We start from the raw sequence: 23,929 nt of genomic DNA on the forward strand, positions 1-23,929 counted from the left end.
CTTTAGCTCCAAAGTTTAACAGATGAAATCTGAACTATCTTACAGATGGGTTATCAAAAGGGAACCAGACAACAGCAGAAACATCCCTGGCTCTTTCCTACCATACACCCTTCCACCAAAAGGAAGATATAAGATACATGTCACCTACAACTAGACTTTATTTTCCACCCCTTTCAACAAAAAATAGAGAATGAAATTTCTGAGAGGCCCAAACAAGGGATTAAGCAGGAACTAGAATGTCTCCCCCACTCTGCTATGGAATCTACAGGTGTAATCAATTCACTCGTTTCACAAGTGCTCATGGATGCTACACACAATCTCTAAATCAAATAAACAAACACATTCATAAACAGATCATGGCCATTCTCCACAAAGACACACTTCTTCCTCTTAAGGTACATCTCCAAAGCCATACATGCAGAAGCAGAAAAAGGATGGATCCTTTCTCAATTCAGACTTGCCCCTTATCTACAGTTACATGTGTCTAGGCAACAAACACACGAGGAGTTAGTAACACACAGGATATGCGTTGAATGAAAGTTAGAGAAGAGGGGAAACATCAGGTGAAGTTTTAGAGGGAGAGTAGTACAGGTGAGCAAGTAGATGAAAGACAGAAAATACTTCACGATGCAATCAAATAAAGCAGGACCCCAAAACAGAAAGATCTTCTCACGCGCCTGAAACAGTATGAACCACAGAGGGTATTTCCAGACTTACGCATCTTTCGGTCCTTCCTGAGAAAGGTCAAAGACCTGCCGTGGGTTCAGGTACCACATGAACATCTGTAGGACTTTGGTTCCCTGTAACAACAACAACAAAAGACAATAATAGGAAGAGGTTTCCAAATATTAGCTCCTCATTTAAAGAATAAAAATAAATCCTGTTCTGAAAAATAATATCGAACAGTATAGAGTAGTAGTTAAAAGTCATGGGCTTTGGCCATCTCTATACCTAGGCTGAATGCCTACATACATGCTGTTAACTTGTGTAACTCTGAGCAATTTCTCTAATTTCATTAAGCTCAGCTCTCAATGCAGAGATAAAAATGCCTACTTCACAGTGTGCTGTGTGCTAAATCACTTCAGTCGTGTCCAACTCTTTGTGACCCTATAGACCATAGCCCACCAGGCTCCTCTGTCCATGGGATTTCCCAGGCAAGAATACTGGCGTGGGTTGCCATTTCCTCCTCCAGGAGATCTTTCCAACCCAGGGATCCATCCTGTGTCCCTTCCATCTCCTGCACTGGCAGGGGAGTTCTTTACCACTAGCACCACCTGGGGAGCCCTTCACAGACCTGTTGCAAAGATTAAACACACTGTGGATGGCATGCAGTAAGTGCTTAATGACTGAGCCCTATTAGCTTTTGTCATCATTATTTAATTCATGAAAATCCACATAGGAAAGTTAGTCAACTTATGCAATTTAACATTAATTTTTATTTTATTGTGCAGATTACTAGTGTCTTTGCATAATATGAAATATGGACAGTATTAACTAAATATAATTTTCTTGAAATAAATGTTTTTAACCACAGCAAAAGTATCTCAGGCTCCCCATTATTTATAATATATGGTGTTTCCAAATCTTACTTTGATATTTTTCAATTTCCATGTCTATACCTGTATCTATTTCTCCAAATCATTTCTGGAGTGTCTCAAGTAATTGGAACATTTACAGAGCTGTCATCATGGCAAATACAAGGCACTTCTAGAGGTCATTTCTTAAAGTGAATTGAGAAAAACAATAAAAGAATAATTTTTCATTCAGTTCAGTCTCTCAGTCGTGTCCGACTCTTTGTGACCCCTTGAATCGCAGCACGCCAGGCCTCCCTGTCCATCACCATTTCCTGGAGCTTACCCACACTCACGTCCATCGAGTCGGTGATGCCATCCAGCCATCTCATCCTCTGTCATCCCCTTCTCCTCCTGCCCCCCATCCCTCCCAGCATCAGGGTCTTTTCCAATGTGTCAACTCTTCGCATGAGGTTACCAAAGTATTGGAGTTTCAGCTTTAGCATCAGTCCTTCCAATGAACACCCAGGACTGATCTCCTTTAGGATGGACTGGTTGGATCTCCTTGCAGTCCAAGATACTCCAAGGCAGTATCAAAAGAGGTTTAAAGTTGAGTAGGGTGCCTCACTTTAGATCACTATCAACCACAGCAAATAATATTTGATTGGTTGGGCAGCATCTGTTGCTTCTAATTATAGTCCCTTAACTAGCTATCATAATTGCTCTTTCTTAAAAATATTCCTGTTTTTATTCCTATATTCTGTATTTGAGAGTCATCCTATTATAGTAGAAATAGCACAATATTTGAGTCAGAGCTAACTTGGATGTTCTAACTGGGTGACTGTGAACATTTATAATCTTGTAGAAATTCAGCATGTAAAATACAGCAGTGTCTGCTTCCCAGGGTGATTATGAGAATTAAATGAATCAGTAATAGTTACATATCCAGCACAGTATGTGGCACAAAATAGGCCTTTGTAAATGTTAGTCCCTTTCTTTTTTGCTCCTTGTTAATCTATTCATTAAATTACACTTGAGGGTGTGAGGGCTAAAGTGTAGCTTATAATTATCACATTGTTATGCCAGTTGTTGCAGAGGCCATGGTAGGTCTTTTTGTTCCACATCTCATCCAAACCTATAATTTAAAAGTTCTGCTTTATCATGTGCTTGCTATAAATTTAGGAATAACACTCTATCCTTAATTATTACAACGAACCCAATCCTTCAGTTTCACCAAATGACATGCTTCCCTTCCCATAAAATTCAAACATAGGTTTAGATACATAATGGTAACTAAATACTAGACTGCTCTCTTCTTTCCATACCAGACCTTGGTATCAAGTCAGTTGGGATTATTTCAGGTAATCTTGTATGTTTCATAGGTAACACCAGAGTCATTTTAGTGACCGATTGGCTTATTAAAAACTTCCAACTGACTTGCTGGAAAATTAAATTTTCACTTTTAGATTCCTAGGGCAATGTGTATTGTCAATGTTAATTACTCCCTTCTTGTCACCTTTGGCTCCGGTAGAGTGTGCATTTCAATTTCAGCTTCTCTTACACATATAATACTAGGCAATTAACACCTTTCAAAAAATACAAATAAGAAGCATTGAGAAGGTTTTTTTCAATCTTCAAATTTCTCTAAAAGGTTTGGGTGTTCACACTGTTTTGGTTTTTGCTCATCCTGTGTGAGGTAGAACACCTAACTGTCTACAGTTGTCCTTTTGAAGAAGGATTATTTTTTAAGGCTGGTAAATTTTGCACCCCATGCTTCTAGGAGGTGCCACTGACACTGCAGTCTACTGGAACGAGGCGCTCTGGAACTGAGCAGGGGTGACTGGCACAAACACGCAAGGCTGCCCTTAAGTGTTTACCTTCAGTTCAGTTCAGTCGCTCAGTCGTGTCTGACTCTTTTCAACCCCATGAACTGCAGCACACCAGGCCTCCCTGTCCATCACCATCTCCCGGTGTTCACTCAAACCCACGTCCATCGAGTCGGTGATGCCATCCAGCCATCTCATCCTCTGTCGTCCCCTTCTCCTCCTGCCCCCAATCCCTCCCAGCATCAGAGTCTTTTCCAATGAGTCAACTCTTCAGTAACCTTTCTAAAATATAATCGTTTGCGAAAATGGTCAGTGTCTGAATAACGCATTGCACTGTATTAAGTCAATCTTGGTGGGTAAAGAAAAGAAGCCTAGCACACATTCAAGTCAGGTCTATTAATTCTGCTGTTACCTCTAGGATGAGCTTCTTTAGGGCTTTAATAGATACAATTTATTCAATAGAATTGAATGGGTGGACAAGTACTAACTCACCTTGAAAAGGGTGATTTCTTTCTTTCTCACAGACAAGATTAAGTCTACTCCATCATTTACACAATTCACTAGCAGATTCCAAATACTCTCATAGTCATCACATGCTATATGCCTTGAAAAGCTGAATTTCTGGGCAAGAGGTTTTTTTTTTAGTTTTCTCTAAATTAAAAAAAAAAGGCTATTATACATCAATTCTAATACACTCTGAAGAGTGTTCTCATACACAAGGTTGTAGCTGTAATACCTCAATATTTTTTAAGATATTGTGAGATTGGATATTCCTATGGAATGTTAAAACATTGTTCTCTCCAGCTGTAGGTGTCAGGAAACAGAGTGGGGCATCATAGACAATAGATACACTTTTATCTATGAAAATAGATACACTTTTCTAGATAGAAACAAGCAGTATTCATCCACTCACCTACTAAGGGCCAGGTACAGTTTTAGGTAAGGGAATCAGGAGATGGACGAGACAGAGAAGATTCTTGCTGTCAAAAGGAAGTTCTCTGATTTATTCATAGAGTATAGTAATTTGGGGGTAAAAAGAATCAACTAAGAATGGGTCAGTTCAAACAGCAGCACATCAAGCACTGAAATTCTCATATAAGGCTAAATGGTCTATGCTACTAAGCAAACTTTGGTTTATATCATGGAAATATTTTCTAGATCATGAAAAGAACTGTCCATAAGAAACATCTGAGGAAAATCTAACAGCAGGAGGAAGAGGTGAAGAAATCACTTAACCCAAACAATCCCAAAGGAATACCTGATTTATGCAATAAATCTGCGTTAGGCTCCTAACCTGTACCCATGCGCGCACCCAGGAGCTCAACACAAAATACTCACTCACTAACGATGGTCAATGCTATGTTGAAGATGCCAACTGAAATGCATAAGTGGCCAGTGGAGACACTCAAAGCCCAATTGTGGGTACTGGACGAAGGCTTCCTATATATGATACTTGAACTTTGCCTTGAAAGATGAGTAGAGTTAACTACTTGTTTTTAGATGAAGTAGACAAAAATGTTTTAGGCACAACCCATGTGAAGCAGCAAGACGTATCATGGAAAAACTATATTCCTTGCAGTCTTTGGACCATAAGGCTGGGGTGGTGGGAGATGAAACTGCACAAGTGAGTTGCAGATTAATTCATAGAGACCAGGGGTCCCCAACTCCCAGGCCATGGACCACCTGTGCACAGCCTGTCAGGAACCAGGCAGCAAAGCAGGAGACGAGTAGCAGGTGAGAGAGGGAAGCTTCATCTGTATTTATAGTTGCTTCCCATCACTCATATTACCGCCTGAGCTCAACTATCTAGTTGAAGGAAAATAAGCTCAGGGCTCCCATTGATTATGTATTATGGTGAGTTATATAAATATTTCATTATATATCACATGTAATAATAATTGAAATAAAGTACAGAATAAATGTAATGCACTTGAATCATCCTGAAACCATCTCCAACCCCACCACCCCACAGCCCAAGGAAAAATTGTCTTCCACGAAACCAGTCCCTGGTGCCATCAAGGCTGGGGACCGCTCCATATAGGCTATGGAGCTTGGGCTTTGTTTTGCAGGAAGTGCTTGAATCAGGAGAATAGGACTTACATTTTGATACATCAGTATAACTACAGTCTAAGGAGCTAGATATCCAGGCCCTAGACCTATGAAAGGGGCTAGATAGCTTGGTTTGTCCTATACACTGATGTCTGTTCTCTAAAATTCACCCTCAACATGAAGGTAGGGCCTTTGGAAATGGCACACAGAAGACACGCAACATCATTAATTATTAGAGAAGTGCAAATCAAAACCACAATGAGGTTATCACCTCAATGGTCAGAAAGGTCATCATCAAAAAGCCTACAAACAATAAATGCTGGAGAGAGTGTAGAGAGAAGGGACCCCTCCTACACTGTTGGTGAGAATGTGTATCAGTGCAGCCACTATGAACAACAGGATGAAGGTTCCTCAGAAAACTGAAAATAGAGCTACCATATGATATAGCAGTCGTACTCCTGGGCACATATCCAGAGAAAGGTTTAATTTGAAAATATATATGGACACCAATGTTCATAGCAATACTATTCACAATAGCCAAGACATAGAAGCAACCTAAATTCCATCACAGGTAAATGAATAAGGAAGATGTTTTATATTTATCAGTTCAGTTGCTCAGTCGTGTCCAACTCCCTGCAACCCCATGAAGTGCAGCACGCCAGGCCTCCCTGTCCATCACCAACTCCCAGAGTCCACCCAAACCCATGTCCATTGAGTCGGTGAGGCCATCCAACCATCTCATCCTCTGCTGTCCCCTTCTCCTCCTGCCTTCAATCCTTCCCAGCATCAGGGTCTTTTCAAATGAGTGAGCTCTTCACATCAGGTGGCCAAAATATTGGAGTTTCAGCTTCAACATCAGTCCTTCCAAAGAACACCCAGGACTGATCTCCTTTAGGATGGACTGGTTGGATCTCCTTGCAGTCCAAGGGACTCTCAAGAGTCTTCTCCAACACCACAGTTCAAAAGCATCAATTCTTCAGCACTCAGCTTTCTTTATAGTCCAACTCTCACATCCATACATGAGTACTGGAAAAACCATAGCCTTGACTAGACAGACCTTTGTTGACAAAGTAATGTCTCTGCTTTTTAATATGCTGTCTTGGTTGGTCATAATTTTCATTCCAAGGAGTAGGCGTCTTTTAATTTCATGGCTGCTGTCACCATCTGCAGTGATTTTGGAGCCCCCAAAAATAAAGTCAGCCACTGTTTCCACTTCTCCATCTATCTGCCATGAAGTGATGGGACCAGATGCCATGATCTTAGTTTTCTGAAAAAATGCATATATATATGGAGAAGGAAATGGCAGCCCACTCCAGTATTCTTGCCTGGAAAATCCCATGGATGGAGGAGCCTGGTGGGCTACAGTCCATGGGATCACAGAGAGTCGGACACGACTGAGTGACTTCACTTTCATTTTATATATATGTGTGTGTGTGTGTGTATGTGCATATATATATACACACACAATAGAATATTACTCATCCACAAACAAGGTCATTTGAAGCAACAGGGATGGAACTAGAGATTATCATATTAAGTGAAGTAAGTCAAAGACAAATATCATGTGATAACTTAGATGTGGAATCTAAAACTATAATACAAATGAAGTTATTTACCAAACAGAAACTCACAGACATAGAACACAAACTTATGGTTACTAAAGGGGAAAGGGGGCAGGGGACACATTAGGAGTTTGTGATTAGCAGATACAAACTATTGTATAAAACAGATAAACATTAAGATCCTACTGTAAAGCACAGGGAACTATTACTAACATCCTTTAATAAGCCATAATGGGAAAAAACACACACATACTGAGTCACTTCACTGCACACCAGAAACACAACAGTGTAGATCAACTATATCTCAATAAAAAAAAAAAAGAATAGTGGCTTTTGATTTATGCTTAGGTTGAGCACAGTAGAAAACAACATCTTCTTTGAGGTTGTTTGTTCAGTATTTAGAAGTAGTTTGGGGATTCAGATTTGAAGTTACTTCTGTCTCCTCTTTCCTCCTACCTGGGTTGACTTTCCCTGGCCTGACTCAGGACGGGTGCCCCCGATGTGGAAAAGCCTGTCCACGGATAGGGGTACAAACTCGGTCAGTATGAGCCTGTCCACAGACTGAACATCCTTTCCTCCTATAACCTGCTGATAAGCTCCCTGGGAACTCCCATCCAAGGGTCCAACTCATGCCACGCCTGAACCCTGGGATTTCACACTGAACAGTGTAAGCACCCAAGGTCTGGACACTTGACTCTAAGGACTGCTTGGCTAGAATAAATAGCAATCAGATCCCCTGCTTACAGGAAATAAAGCCTATATTCTAGGAAAACTTGAAGCCTAACCTACAAGAACATTGAATCACTATGTTGGACACCTGAAACCAATATAATATTATAAATCAGCTACAGCTCAATTAAAAGAAAGACATCTGCCTAACCATGCATGTATAATCTATGTCACTGAAGATGAAATTTGTGAAGGAGACCCAGTGGAAAAGCAGGAAGCATTGAGAGGCATCAGAAAGGCCCATAAGACTCAGGCACAAACGTGCTAATGAGTCAGGGGCATCCAAAAAACATTAAGAGTCGAAGTTAAAGCGGAGATACGCGTGAGCAGTCGGGCCCTTTCTTGAGCCCTCAGGTTTCCACACTGAGGAGGGGATCATGCAGGAATAAAGTTTATCTTTCTTCTTTTCTGCAGGAGACAACACTAAAGTTGGTATCGCAACCCCTAACTCTAGTGAATGTTCCCTCACATAGCTCACATCCCACCAATAACAGCCATACCACCAACTTCCAAAGCTTTGCAGAACACCCAACATGTGTCTACCTGAAGGGTTAGAAAAAGAGACAATTACTGTGAAGCACCTGTTTAAAGGAGGCTTCTCTGGTGGCTCAGACGGTAAAGGATCTGCCTGCAATGTGGGGGACCCGAGTTTGACCCCTGAGTCGGGAAGATCCCCTGGAAAAGGGAATGGCAATCAACTCCAGTATTCTTGCCTGGAGAATTCCATGGACAGAGGAGCCTGGTGGGCTGCAGTCATGGGGTTGCGAAGAGTCGGACAAGACCAAGCAACTAACACACAAATACATGTTTAAAAGAAGTCATTGTTTAAAAAATAAGATATAAAAACCGCCCCCATGTTCAGCTCAGTATCTTCTGCCAAGTGTTGGAAATTTTCTGAAAAAATACTGAAGAAAAAACAAAAGAGCTGTAGGTATTTTACTTGCCAGCAGATGGCGATGTAGTCTAATTATTTGAAGAACAGCTAAGAAGGTTTTTTTTGTGTGTCTAAGTGTGAAGCCTAACCTTCAAGAACAGAAAGGGGTAGGGGGAATACTTTATATCTAGACACAGATGAGCAAGACAAATCAATTCTTAAAAGGCAAAAGCCCTGATTTAACAATCAAAAAACAGAGTCCAGGAGATCTTCCTGACCCAGGGATCGAACTCACGTGTCTTTCATCTCCTGCATTGGCAGGAGGATTCTTTGGAAATGGGAAGCCCCATTTCTCTACTAATTGCTGTAAATTCCTGCGAATCAGTGTGGTCTCCAAGCTGCAGCAATGGTGGCACCAGGAAGCTTGTCAGAAAAGCAGGATTTCAGAGGTACCCCGACTCACTGAATCAGAATCTGCATTTAAACATGATCCCTAGGTGATTCATGCACACAGAAGCTTAAGAGGAAAAAAGGCCATGATTCTTAACACTTGCTAGACAAGAAAATCATCTAGGAGCTTAGACCAGTTAAGGCGCCCTCTCCTCACAGGTCTTAGCATGGGGTGGAGTGGACATCACTGTCTTTAAAGGCTGCTGGAATCTTTAAAGGCAGTGGGAGTTGAGAACCACTTCTCAAGGGCTAAGAAATGACCCTCCTTGAAGACTGTAAGGACAAACTGAGATGCTATTTTTCAAACAAAAAAATAAACCTTCATCTCCAATAAATTCTCACCTGCTGTGCTCCTCACACAGGGCCCAGGTAATCTCAGAAACCCTGATATGACTCTGACGATGTGCCCCTAAATGAGTTCCACAAAAGACTGATGTCAGAATTATCTGAGATGCTCACCAGTGGCATTCCTGGGCCTCACCCCAGACACACAGCACCAGATTTTATAGGGTAGAATATATCTAACAAGTGTTTCCATGGGCTTCATTTACACAGAAATTTGAAAACTACTGGACTATAAGAGGGGAGAGTAAGAGGCACATATTCAGACAGAAATTCCTTGGACTGAACCCTAACGTCAGGATGAAATTTCCTGAATTTTCCCCAAACTGAAAATTCAGATAAAGATTCTGATGAATAGCATTTCAAAGGCTGTCTGAGGATGTCAAACACACGCAGAGGTCATGTTACTAATCTCAACTTGTCTCTAAGGTAAATAAATGTGAATGGTCTCCTTCTCAAAGGAGAACACCACATCATTTCAGGTTTGAGCACAGAATGCCCCCCAAGGAGAAACTCCAGGTAAGAAAGCTCAGGCACATTCTTCCCCCTTCCTCCTCCCTGGGGATAACCTGCCTTGTTTTCACTGCCACCCTCTGTTCTTCTCTGCCTCTTGGTCTCAGCTGTGGCTCATTTGGGTCAGAGAGTCAAGGGAGCTGAGGAATAAGAAACTGCATTCCTCTGATTCCGTTCTGCCAAGTGGGGTGGTTTACTTCATTCCCTGACCGCCCCCACCCTACAGCTGACTCATGTGCAGTGTGAAGGGCACGGTATGGCCACAGCTAGACCTAAAAGAGGAGTTAGGTCACCCCTGACCATGACTCTGCCCTGCTCACCAGAGCAGGGGGTGGGGGTGGTTAGAGGTGTACCATCCTAACACTGAAGAAGGAACCATAAATATATGAACCATAAATATATGGAGGTCATTTTGAAAGATTCTAATTATAGATAGGTGTTTGGATTTCTCTACAGCTTTTTCAACATTTCATGTTGTGCTTAGAAAGAAGGTTCTTTGTATTTATTATGCTTAGTAAAGAATTCGAGGGACTTTCCTGGTGGTCCTGTGGCTGGGACTCCAAGCTCCCAGTGCAGGGAGGTGGGGGGAGGGCCTGGGTTGCATCCCTGGTCAGGGAACTAGATCTTACATGCTGCTAAAACAGGATCTAAAAAAAGGATCCTAAAAGAAAGGATCCTGCACTCTCCAACAAAAGATCCCACACTCCGCAGTGAAGAATGAAAGCCCCTGTGCCACAACTGGGACCCGGCAGAGCCAAATAAATAAATGTTTTTTTAAAAAAAGAATTCTACTTTACAGAGGAAATACACAGAAGTTTGAAGTTACGCATTATTCATTTTGATTTGCTTAGTCACATTTCTGAGAATCCTAGGTACTCTGGAAGTGACCTCATTAGGGCAATGCATTCATTAGCCAAAGTGCCTCAAGTGACAGCAAAGTCATGAAGCTTTTTGCTTCTAATAACAGGCCAGTTTTAAAACCTGAATATCTCACTGTGATCTCAAATTCTTCAAACACATTTCAACATCTTTCCCAAAATAATTCTTCCCTTTCCTGACAAATCCATTGATAACAAAGCCACTTTCCAGATAATCAGCTGGAAAATCTTGATGCCTTACTTCCCTTTAAGTATCCCATTCCTCCCCATGCCCATCTATCCATCCACACAGCCATCCTTTAGCCCATAGGTCTACCCATCCATTCATTGGCCCATCCATTGCACTCTCCATGCAATTTTTAAAAAATTTCATTAAAGCATATTTGACTTACAATGTTGTGTTCATTTCTGCTATACAGCACAGTAACTCAGATATACATATATATAATATATATATATTATTTTTCATATTCTTTTCCATTATGCTTCATCACTGGATGTTGAATATAGTTCCTTGTGCTTGTTGTTGAGGGAAAGACTGGGAGTTTGGGATTAGTAAATGCAAACTATTTTATATAGAATGGATGAACAACAAAGTCCTCTAATTTATGCTAACAAATAGCCTCCTGACTTATATGTATTCTCAATGTGCCTAATTAGTCTGCCATCATATTACTCCTTTATTTAAAAAAATATTTTTCAAAACTAAAAAAAAATCTTTAAATAGCAAAAATACACAATTTTTTTATATAAATCCAAAACCCTCAGCCAGGATTTAAGACACTGCTCCACAAGTTCTTTCTAATCTTTAACCACATTTCTAATAACTTAATATGTATGCTCTACCCATTATATTGTGCTCAAAATGAATCACTTTCATCACAACACCCCACCTTCTACACATACTGCTGGTTAAACAATTATAGTTCATTCCTATGCACTATGTGGAGAAGGCAGTGGCACCCCATGCCAGAACTCTGGCCTGGAGAATCCCATGGACGGAGGAGCCTGGTAGGCTGCAGTCCATGGGGTCACACAGAGTTGGACACGACTGAGCGACTTCACTTTCACTTTTCACTTTCATGCATTGGAGAAGGAACTGGCAACCCACTTCATTGTTCTTGCCTGGAGAATCCCAGGGACGGGGGAGCCTGGTGGGCTGCCGTCTCTGGGGTCGCACAGAGTCAGACACGACTGATGCGACTTAGCAGCAGCAGCAGCAGCATGCACTATGTACTAGAAATCATAGGTTCAGAGGGGCAGCCCCGGGCATTAACAAAGCCTGTGTCTCTTCAGTACAGACGCACATGGTATACACAGTACAGGACTTAACGCTGCAATTTCCATAGTACACATGTGCGCCATGGACTTCAGGAGCATAGCAGACAAGCCAATTAGTTTTCAGCAACTGTTCAGAAAGGTGCTGCTGAGCAGTAAAGGATGAACGTGAATGTGATGCAAGAGAGAGGGGGGAGAGGGCACGACCCTAGTTTCCTCTGCACAACTGAGTGGTGTCCGTCTTCTGTTTCAGCCCCTTCCCTGACACCATTTCCTTATCACTCCCAAGTGACTGCTTGCCTCTGAAATTTCACAGCACTTGTGGTCTGATCCACTCAATTGAGAATTCACATCTCCTTAATGTTGCTCAGATTCTTTTTCCCATTCGCCCCTTTTGTGTCATTAACAAACACAACATCCTTAGAAAATTCACTTCTGCTTCCTTGAGCTGTCTTCTATTTAGTGAAAGAAGAAACAATCTTAGATCATCTCTGAAGTCCCTCTCTTTAATAATTTATACAGAGACTGAAACAGGAAAAGGCTGTACCTTAACTGGACTGCCTCCTCCTCAAAAGCAGAGATCATCTACAATTTTCTAAATGTCTTAAAGGAAAAAGCTTACAAGAATTTAATTAATGCATTTTACATAGACTCTTAAGAGAAAATGTACCTGGCATTAATTAGCATGTGGAGCTCAGGTGGCCAAAATCATGGAGTCATTTACATTAAATAACTGTGCTGTGGGCCATGGTCCCCAACCATACCCTCAACCCTAGTCAGGCTATGGAAAGACTAGACCTGCTGCTGCTGCTGCTAAGTCACGTCAGTCGTGTCCAACTCTGTGTGACCCCATAGATGGCAGCCCACCAGGCTCTCCCGTCCCTGGGGTTCTCCAGGCAAGAACACTGGAGTGGGTTGCCATTTCCTTCTCCAATGCATGAAAGTGAAAAGTGAAAGTGAAGTCGCTCAGTCATGTCCGACTCTTAGTGACCCCATGGATTGCAGCCTACCAGGAAAATCCGTCCATGGGATTTTCCAGGCAAGAGTACTGGAGTGGGGTGCCATTGCCTTCTCCAAGACTAGACCTAGAGAAGGAGTAAGATTCAGAGCAAATTGAACTTCACTCCCAAGAATTTCTCAAGAGGTAGTTTTAGGATCACCATCATTACAACATGAAGATCATCACTCAGTAAGTCAAAAGAGCAGGATGTTAAAAATAAATTCTCTACTTACAACATTTCTTTTCCCTATGCTCTACAATGTTAATATAGACTTTTAACAGAAGAATTAATATTAAGAATTTTGGGGGGACTTCCCTGGCAGTCCAGTAGTTAAGACATTGCCTTCCAATGCAGGGGGCATGAGTTGGATTCCTGGTCAGGGAGCTAAGATACCACATGCCTCATGGCCAAAAAAAAATCAGAACATAAACAACAGAAGCGATATCCTAACAAATTCAATATGCTCGGTCAGTCAGTCTTGTCCAGCTCCTTGCAACCTCATGAACTGTAGCCCACCAGGCTCCTCTGTCCATGGAATTTTCCAGGCAAAAATCCTGGAGCAGGTTGCCATTTCCAACTCGAGGGGATCTTTCCAACCCAGGGATCAAACCTGAGTCTCCTGCATTTCCTGCATTGGCAGGTGGGATTCTTTACCACTGCATCACCTGGGAAGCCCCAACGAATTCAATAAAGACTTTAAAAATGGCCCACATTTAAAAAAAAATAAAAAGAATTTGGAGGTTTCCCTGGTGGTCCAGTGTTAAGAATCCACCTTGCAATGCTGGAGACACCCATTTGATCCCTGGTCCGGGAAGATCCCACATGCCATGGGGCAACTGACACCTACCACAAATGCTGAGCCTGACCCTAGAGCCCAGGCTCTACAAGAGAAGCCACCGCACCGAGAAGGTTAGAGCAACCGGACAGTGGCCCCCGCGTGTTGCGACTAGAGAAAGCCAGCGTGCAGCAACGAAGACCCAGCACAGCCAAAAATTAAGCAAATACATAAAGAAACATAATTTTGAAGAAAGGAAAGGGGGATAATGTTTCTTTAAATGAGAAGCTTTACTATAATTAACGTGATCTGGAAAACGCCCATTAACTTTACTAATAAGAACAAGCATTATCTTGAGTCAATCTTAATGCTATGATTTTCCTACTTATACGAGGTGACTAAAACAGTTTTAAATCTTTAAGTTGCTTAGCGTGACCCTTCAGGGAATCTTGTCTCAAAATGTAAGCTGTGCACTTAACGGACACAGAAAATATCATCCAAACTCGCATGAAAGTCACAGCAAAACCAGAACCCACAGAGGAGTATTGATAAGAAGCCTCAGAGAGTGGGACGAGAATTAGATGAGCAGACAAACACCTGGATTCTAGAACAATTTCTATCCTTTAAAGAGCTGTGTACATTAAACATGTTATTAAATTTTACTTTTCTAAGGCTATACATTATCCTCAAATGAGGTTGATATTAACCATTCAGTAGGACTTGGGCAAAGACCAAACGAAACCTGTGAAAGGTGATATATTTTTGGTAGCCTTGGTGGTGTCTGTTGTTCATGATTATCATGGATAATAAATCATTATTCTCTCTTCCCTCTGAAGACAGGGGAAAAAGTAGTTGAGTCTCAATTACAGCAGAAAGAAACACAGGTGGTGGTTCAGATGGTAAAGAATCTGCCTGCAATGCAGAAGACCTGGGTTCGATTCCTGGGTCGAGAACATCCCCTGGAGAGGGGAACGGCTACCCACTCCAGTATTCTTGCCTGGAGAATTCCATGGACAGAGGAGCCTGGTGGGCTACAGTCCATGGGGTTGCAAAGAGTTGAACACAACTGAGCGACTAACACACACACACAAGCTCATGAAGGGCTTCTAACTATAGGAGTTGAGAAAGCTGAAACACTGAGAGTTTGTAGCAGGAATTTTCTTGAAAATCTGTAAGAAAAATGTTAGCAATTAGGTTTTTGACACCTCTAGTGAAGCTTGACGTGGAAGCAGAGGGGTAAATCCTAGAACCTTGAGGTTTCGCCTGGCCCCGTCAAGTGCAAAGCTGTGCCTTACTGGAGAAACCGGCTTTCTTCCAATGCTAGGAGTCCCACATAGTGCTATTTTACTTGGTGCCAGGAAATGTGTTTTCAAGAAAGCGTTGAAACTTCCAAGTGAAACCCATGAAAACTGACTTACCTGGTTGCCTCCACTCTTGGGGTTCACGAACACAAGCAAAGGTTTCATGAGCGGAGAAGAGATAGGTTTTATCACAAAAGGACGACCTTTGTTTTCCTGCTAAAGAAAGAAAGCAGCACTATTGAGACATACATCCACGACTTGAAAAGCAGCCCCAAAGCAATGCAAGTGAGGTAGTTCTAGAACCACTGCCACTCCCCACCCCATCCCCCAAATCAACATATCCCCCCAAATACACTACATCTTGTTTCACAGGGCTTACTCAACATGAGAAAGTGTCTCAAACTATAACTTGCCCCCAAGAATTTAGCCATGATCTTTTCTTTTCCTATAGGCTTGAAGTGTTCTAGATACATTCTAGCTCTCATCTTCATCTTTATCATCTTTGTGACCATACTTCCACAGACAAGAGCAAATACTTTGATTCTCAAGTGGCAAGAGGTTTTATGTGTATATTTTAAAGGAACCGGCAGAATCCCAGTGTGGTCAGGGTATGGTGAAGGAGAGTGGCAGGAGACACATCAGAAAAAGGAGCTCGGGCCAGGTCAAGTCAGACGGAGGAGACGGTGGAGAGGAAGGTGGATTTCCCTGGACCATCACCCTCAAGCACTTACTTCGGTTCCTCTTTTGCTGGCTTTCCTTTTAAAGCTTGTTCTCTTCTTTTTCCGATTGGATGCCTTCAGGGAGTTCTGTAGGGAAAGAAAGGACCCCTAAGCCGGGAGGCCGACGGCCCATGAGCGCACCCATGCAGGACCATGTAGAAGGTGACGGCGGCGCATGCTGTTCGGCAGGGCATGCTTCTCATGCTTTGACACTTCCAAGCCACTGCTCATGGGGAAGCCACACACAGAACCCAGTCGCGTGCTTCAGAGCGAGCGACTGACTCCCCACCCCACGGAGAGGCAGGGAGTTAGAACCCTGGAGGCTCTCATGGACTCACATAACAACACATGTTATACCTGCCAACCCTCCCAGTAAAAATGGAAGAATCCCAAATTCTCTGAGGGGCTCCAGTCTCCCGCCCAACCAGGTCCGTCTCCCGCCCAACCAAGTTCAAGAAGTTCATCTCCTGGTATGGAGATCACCTATGTGGAAATGTAAAAAAGGAGGCCATTTTTTCATGTTTTTCTTTTTTCTTTTTTCCCCCTCTGTTTACTTTTTATAGGAGATGACCTGTTCATATAAAATGACTCAACCCCACTGAAATGTTATGATCCAAGTCTTCTATCAGCGTTCATGGCTTAGTTTTCAAAATGCAAAGAGTCAAGTTACTTATGATAGTAGAGTGGCAGTCACTGCTCTTCCTTTTTCTGGCTAAGGACCCATTGGTTTAAAAAAGCCCTCCCTCCCTTGGCAACCTTGGATCTTTTTCCTCTCACAGGAGTGCATCCAACTTGAAACACATGGACCCCGAATTTACTTTCCCTGTCTTTCTCTTTTTAGGGAACGTATGGACCACAACTCTGATTATTTCAGCTATTTACTCTTAATATTTGATACAGATGCTTTGAGAAGAACCTCTTTCTGGGAGCAGTCACAGCTCCCTGGCTGAAGGCAAGGCAAAATCAGATTTAATTAGTGCAGAGTCCATAATTAATTAGATGGCCATCTTCATAAAGACAAGCTATTACTATCATGACATAGATGTTTTACAAAGTGTTGAAAGCTTGAAATACAAAATTTTTAACTTAAAAGTTTACATAAGTATATACACATGCATTGTTTGAGCAATTAAATGTTTTCAAACAGCTTGAAGAAACTTAGATATCTATTTTTCAACATTGTATTTTTTCTTAGAGCATTCAAAATAAACCTTTTAGTCTAGAGCACATCATATATGAATGCATCCAAGTTAGTAAGACTGAAACTATTTAGCTTTTATTTTACTTGCATTTGGACCAAGAAAAAAAAAGTTGATTTGTGGCCTGTGCTCACCAAGGATGAAGGAAACTTTCTTGAACCACCATTTGTCCCAAGGTTTTCTTCCCCCATCATATTAAGAGTCTTCAGGTTTTCTGAATCTCACCAGAAAAGAAATCCAGAAGTTCATGGGTGTTCGTGATGCCAGGTGATTTCTCATCACTCACTCTAGACTATACTTCTCCTGCAAATAGATCTCCAAGTTTCCAAATTCCTCTTTAAATGGATCTATCATCATGTTCCTCTTGGGAAACTTCTGCATTCTTTGAGTATTTGCTATATTTTGACTACTTCCAATTTTATTAAAAGGGAAGAACAATTACTCAGAACTTTTAAATGCTTAATCAGTAGAATATTCCAAGTAGAGTGCTGAAAACTATTAGACTGGCAGAAGTAGTATCTATTACTTATGGCAATTCATGATGCTTTGAGTGTTGGTACCTGGGCCCCAACAAATATTCTTATTTAATTTGTTTAGGGTGAAGCCCAGGCAAAGATACTTTTTAAAAGCTCCCCAGAATAGAATAGATTATGACAGGATGAAATAGAATAAAATAAAATAATAAAAGCTCCTATGGAATTCTAGTGTAGCCAGAATTGAGAACCTCTGTCTGAAATACAAAAGGTAGAATGAGGAGCTGTGTGTACTACGTATAGTAAAGCCAATCACTGGGGTAAGAAGTGTGAGGTGTGGGATTTGACAGACTGAATTCTGAACCTCCCTGTTACTAGCTCCATAATCTTGGCCAAGTCAAACTTTTGAAATAAGTTTCTTAATTTTCAAATGAAGGTGATAATACCTACCTCAAAGGAGAGTTTTGGTGTTTAAATGAAAAAAAAAAAAAAATGTATGTAATGTAGTTAACCTAGTATCCATCCCATGAGAAACACTTTGATCAATGTTATCAGTTGCCTCTTGATGGCTATATATCCCCAGCACAAATGCTTGGCACACAGTAGGCACCCATATCATTGTGGAAATAATAAGTCAGTATTTTTATAATTCACGACACTGACTGAGTCTTCCCTGATTTCAAAAAGGGTCCTTAGGAAGTGGGTGACTGTTTGCTAATTTCTTTTGTTTTCGTTGATTTAGTGCCAAGAGCAATGTGGGATACCAAACACTTTTGGCTCTGGACAGGACTCAATAATTAAACTCCAAGAGGTAGGGCACATGAACCAAGTTGAGAGACGTTTCCTCAACTTGCTTGATCACAGAAATCACAGTTCTTCAGGTGATCCTGCTGATCAAGTGTGTTTGAGAAGAGGGTTAGAAAAACACACCAAAATAAGGCTGTATGTCTGAAAAAGGAGCAGGCAGGGGACTCAGCTCTCATAGGGAACAGACAGACAAAAATAGCCTTTGTTTTAAACACTGATGCAAATGCTTCCAAACCTCACCAAGCCACACGCACCTGAGGCCTTCATCTCACAGAACAAGAAAGGGGAAAGCTCACACACAGTGGTTGACTTACAGTACCTGGACGCTCGTACGTGAGCTCTGAGTAAGCTTACCTCCCTACGGATGGCCAAAGAGCAAACGATAAGCATTACGGAGCTTCACACCTCCAAATTCCCCAGGCTTCTTTCTGTCCTTGTGTAAACATGTATCTCTGTCTCAGTACATCACTTCTTTTAGAAGGCAGCTTAATTCAGTGAGGAACAGATGGATGCGAAGGCAGATTCAGGCTGTGTTTTGGCCAAGACAAGTCTTCAAGCCTTGCTAATCCACAATAGCACTTACTCTGCCTGGTCAGTCTTGTGAGAGTTAAATAAACATGGTTCCCAAGAATGAAAAAATTATACCGAGACGTTATTATCTAGAATTGTTGACAAAACAGCCAAGAAACCTTTAATACTTTTCCTGGGTTCTAAAACAAAGCATCGCTGTTATCAAAAGCAGCTAACTCAGTGATGCAAAGGGTTCGCTCTACAAGTTCAACTGTCTAAACAGCGAAACGTAGTGAGCACTCTTGTCTGGATTTTTACATTCTTCTGATTCCAACAGCATTCACCCCTGTACATTCTGTGCCCACTCTTTTGTGAAATTCTTAAGAAAAGATAAAGGATTTTTGTTTTCTTGTCCCAGGTATTGTGGCACAGGATTACCTTGCCACAAAAATAATCCTATCAACACAGTCTTTATCACAGTTATGACGCCTTCCTGGCCTGTTATGAAATCCTACAGGTGAATCACTCCACTGTGAATGAAACCCAACTTACTACTCTTATTAACTCTTGGGATTTCCTCAGGTGACAGGATCACAAAGGATCAATTATAATAACAAAATCTAAAGATACGATATCTTACTTCATCATCCCAGATGAAGTCTTCCTCCATTTACATGCTGGACAAAACTCTGATGGATAACAAGAGGGCGCTCCATGGACTTTGTCTATAAAAGGATATTCTCACTCTGCCCTGCTCCAGCTTTAGCATTGCAGCAACGGTTGTTATAAGGACAGGCAAGCAGAAGAATCAAGAAAACTTACTCCAAAAGTTAAGGACAGGGGGTCTCAGCAGCTTCTCAGGCATATTTGGCCAAATCACAGCAACTTGTTTCACACAGCAAGTGTGACATTTAGATTGGCCAAAGGAAGTCTTTGGCATTGGGCATTGAGGGAGACTGTTGGTCATTGCTATTACATACCATGGGATCCCTAGCATTTTAAGATAATCCCATCATAAGGAATAAGGACTAGCATGGAGAAAGCCCATACAAGGGTAGGTAGGAGTTGATTGTGACGTTTTTATAAACAGACCACTAGAAATAATATAGATATCCACTGGGAGGGAATTTGCTTAAATCAACTATAAAATATCCATAGCAGTTTAAAAGGAATCAAATATATATGTATTAATATAGACTTTTCCCTATGATTTTTCAAATAGAAAAGCCAAATTTTGAAGCATTAAGTAGAGAATGATTTTATTTATTAAAAACACACACCTCTAGGGTCCCCCCCACAAATCTGACCTCACAAAAAGTTCATGCCGCATGAGTCTTGCTCCATCAGCTCCAAGTGCCTGTACTAGTATTTGAATATCTTTAATTCATTCATCCAAAGCATTATCCTCTAACATTTTCAGTCCAGAGGACAAACACTAAAATTTGTAACTTCAAATATAACTTGGACTTTATATTAACTGATTGAGGCTTTGTCACTAAAATTTGGGTTTGTTTTTTTTTTTTCGTTTTAACTCCTTTCAGTTATCTGCCTTCCATCATCTTTTCACTTCCAGGTCTCACCAAGTAATTTGGTGATGAAACCTAGCAAATCATCCAGCAAGTTTTCACACAGCGCCCAACTCCACAGCTGGTCACAGAGTCATGATCCACTCAGAACCTGCCGTCTTTCCACAGAGAACGAAAATATATGGTTTAATTCTACCTCTTTACAACTCACTTTTTCAGACCATAATACACTTCAGTAAATTTCCTTTACTCTTCTTCTTTAGAGCCATTTATTTAGACACAAACATCACAAATAAAGCCGACTTTATTTCATGACCCATCTTCACTGCTGTTCTCAGTTAGATCCTATTGGCTCGCATCACCCTTCCCATCCCTTTTGCCAGGGATGTGGTCCACATCCTTCAAGACCAAGCACCCTGGGCAGATTTTCCATTGAGCCTAAGCTGTTCTCCACGACGGAGGCAGCTCAATTCTGCTTCGTATCCCCACCGTGTTTCTACATCTTAGGTGGCATTTACCCCTTTGCGCCTTAGATGTGCACGCATCTCAATGACCATGGCTGATGCAACCCAACTCTCTGGCCCCTTCCTTTCACCTTCATATGTGTGTCTCTCCCATGAGATGCACACCAGTCAAATAGATATCCCTTCCCACTCTTTCAATGGGCTAGCCAAAAAGCTTATTTGTGTTTTTCCATAAGATGTTAGGGAAAAAACTTGAACAAATTTTTTGGCCAACCTCCTATTAAGGATTTACTTGTGGCTGAATTCCTCTCCAGAATCAAATTCACAAAGACTCCAACCAATGATTTAGGTTGTTGTGTCTATTTTCCTCCCTGGGAAGTACACTGTTTGTGGACATCAAATGAACATCTGGTTCATCTTTGGACCTCCTGCTGCAGGTAACAGCATCTTCGAATGTGGTTAATTAAACAGTTATTTAATTCAATTAAGCCTCTTCTCCTTTATCATTGTTAAGCAGTATCATAGAAAAACAGGTAGGTAGGTGCTTGTACTCAGTTGTGTCTCCCTCTTTGCAACTCTTTGGACTGTAGCCCACCAGGCTCCTCTGTCCATGGGATTTTTCAGGCAAGAATACTAGAGTGGGTTGCCATTTCCTTCTCCAGGGGATTGTTCCTGACCCAGGAATCGAACCTGTGTCTCCTGTAGCTCCTGCATTACAGGCAGATTCTTTACTTGCTGAGCCATCAGGGAAGCCCCAGTGGAAAAACATAGAAATATATGGTACAGGTGGAAAGATACATAAACTCTAAATGCTCAGAAAGCATTTTATCTGCTGTTTTCCATCTACTTTCCAAATTTTCCTTTTTAAAAAAAAAAAAGATTTCCCACCCAATGTCTCCAAATAAATTCTCTAATCTTATTGCTTCCACAGCATCTGTAACAGGTTGCCACCCATGCCCCATACTCTGTAAACTACAGCTTTGACTTATCAATGATCTGGTTCCAAACACAAGGACTTCTCTCAACCCTTGTTATTTTTTTCATGTCTACAGAATTGAACATTGATGACTGCTCTATTTTTCTTTTCATTTTTTAATATTGAAACTTCATCCTACCATAGTTCTCTGTCTAGCAAACATTCTCCTCCTCCTTCCATTTCCTAGGTGTGGATGTTCTCCCTGTCTCCTTCTATTCTTTTATTTAGTAAATGAACAGGTCTTGACGGTCTCCCCTGGGACAGGGATTGGGCTAGTGAATATACAATCCCACTCCAGTGTGAAATACAACAGCTACAGTAATACTTCTAGGTACACTTGGAAACACTGTAGATGCCATGCTATGGCCCCTACTCTTGACTCTTTCTACCCCCTGCACTGGGTCTCTCTCTCACCCTCTTTACATCTGCTTTCGCTGTAACACAGAAGGTTCAGGGTCAGTAACTTCTATCCTGACCCCTGTATGACCGTCCCATTGTTTTCTGTTGTTGCACAGCTTCACCTGACACCTTGTGCTCCTAAAAGTCAACCTGAAGGAAAATAGCAAGAGCTACAATCTGAGTGGTTACAATGAGCCAGGTACTGTTCTTTGTGTGTTAGTTTACATGTTTTAGCTCACCAGTCCTCAAAAAGGCTCTATGAAATAGGTACGAGTATTATTTACCCTTTACAGAGGAGAAACTGAAGTAGAAGAGATTAAGTTGAGATGAAACAAGTTATTAAGTGGCAGAGCAAAGTTATGAGTCCAGGCTGCCTGGTTCGCAAACCAGAGCGCTTCACCGCTACCCTATTGCCACTCTGTCCCCTCAGGCTCATTATACACCACCTTTTATACAGAACTTAATTAGTTAAATTACTTGATGACTTTGGGACCCAGGGGAGAAGGGCCCACCAAAATTTTTAAAGTTATCTAATTCATCAAGGCTGGTTTTAGCAACATGGTAAAGTAGCATGATATACCATTAACAGCTTGGATTTCAGAATCACAATTTGTGGGTTCAAACACATCTCATACCAATAATTGTATAGCCCCAGCTAATTTGTTTGACTTTTCTATTCCTCACTTTCCTCAGCTGCAAAGTGGGACTAATAAGAGCACTGTAACAATGAGATACTAAATGTATAGTACTTAAAATACACAACACATGTAAAGCATTCATAAATGTTAGCTTTCATTCTTATTATTACAATGTCCTGAATCATAGATGGGAATAAAAAGGTGGCTTATTAAAAAATTTTGGACGTTAGCATCCTGACTCTGAACTACTTTCCAAAAACCATTCCCACCAATCAGCTTTGCTAAGATACTAACTTATTATTATGAAAATTTACAAATGAAGGCAAACACAAAGGCATCTGTTATGTATTATATTTGCTAGTAATAAGGTCAAGGTCTCTTCATAGAAAACCTGTAGCTAAAAATTGAAGAGTAAAAATTAGAAAATCACCCTTTAACAAAATCTAATGAAATAAAAGATTTAGGCAACAATCTGTAATGGATAAAATTATAGATGAAAGACAGAGGGACAAATTTATAACAAATGGATTAGAATGACAGTTTCTGAATCCTAACACCATTAACAGTGAACAATCTGGTATTATGTTCCATTAAAAGCAATACTACAGAAAAAGACATCAATACCCATATAGTCCTTTTGCCAAGAAATTAAACCTGAATCTCAGTCCTTACATCTAAATATTTTTATAAGAAATATGGGTCATGATTTTAAATGAGGATTTAAATGATTTTAAAGCACAATAAGGATACAATCAGTCAAAATTAAAATATGAGCTATGCTGTAGGTAAAGTGACCCAATTTATTCAATAAATAAATGGCAGGAAAAATAAGAGAGCAGAGTGCTATAGATTAAAGGAGATTTAAGAGATCAGTCCACAAAAAGGAAGTTGTAGACTTTGGATCTTAGTTTGAAAAAATGATTGTAAAAAAGATATATTTAAAACAATCAGAAAATAATTTAAGGATGCCACCTCAAATTAATTAATTTTGATGGGTGAAGTAATAGTATGGAATTGTCTTTCTGAAGTATTATCTTTCTGGGAAACAAAAGGTAGTGTTTATAGATTAAACGGTATGCTAAACTTCGCTTTAAAATACCCTAGCAAAAGGGAAAAAGGGAGACTTGCA

General features: G+C 41.0%; 1 protein-coding gene across 2 annotated transcripts in view; it reads right to left on the reverse strand.

Moving 5' to 3' along the window:
- The window catches only part of DGKI (diacylglycerol kinase iota), a 514,234-nt gene that overhangs the window by 234,224 nt on the left and 256,081 nt on the right, over positions 1-23,929 (reverse strand). For both annotated transcript variants that reach the window (XM_010804593.4, XM_024991169.2), the window contains exons 9-11: positions 15,821-15,895; positions 15,207-15,305; positions 718-800 (exon numbers count right to left, since the gene is read on the reverse strand). In XM_010804593.4, the coding sequence (XP_010802895.2) occupies positions 718-800; positions 15,207-15,305; positions 15,821-15,895 (257 nt within the window). The remainder of the gene's footprint in view (positions 1-717; positions 801-15,206; positions 15,306-15,820; positions 15,896-23,929) is intronic.

The sequence above is a fragment of the Bos taurus genome, chromosome 4 (genome assembly GCF_002263795.3).
Source record: "Bos taurus isolate L1 Dominette 01449 registration number 42190680 breed Hereford chromosome 4, ARS-UCD2.0, whole genome shotgun sequence".
Classification (NCBI taxonomy): domain Eukaryota; kingdom Metazoa; phylum Chordata; class Mammalia; order Artiodactyla; family Bovidae; genus Bos; species Bos taurus.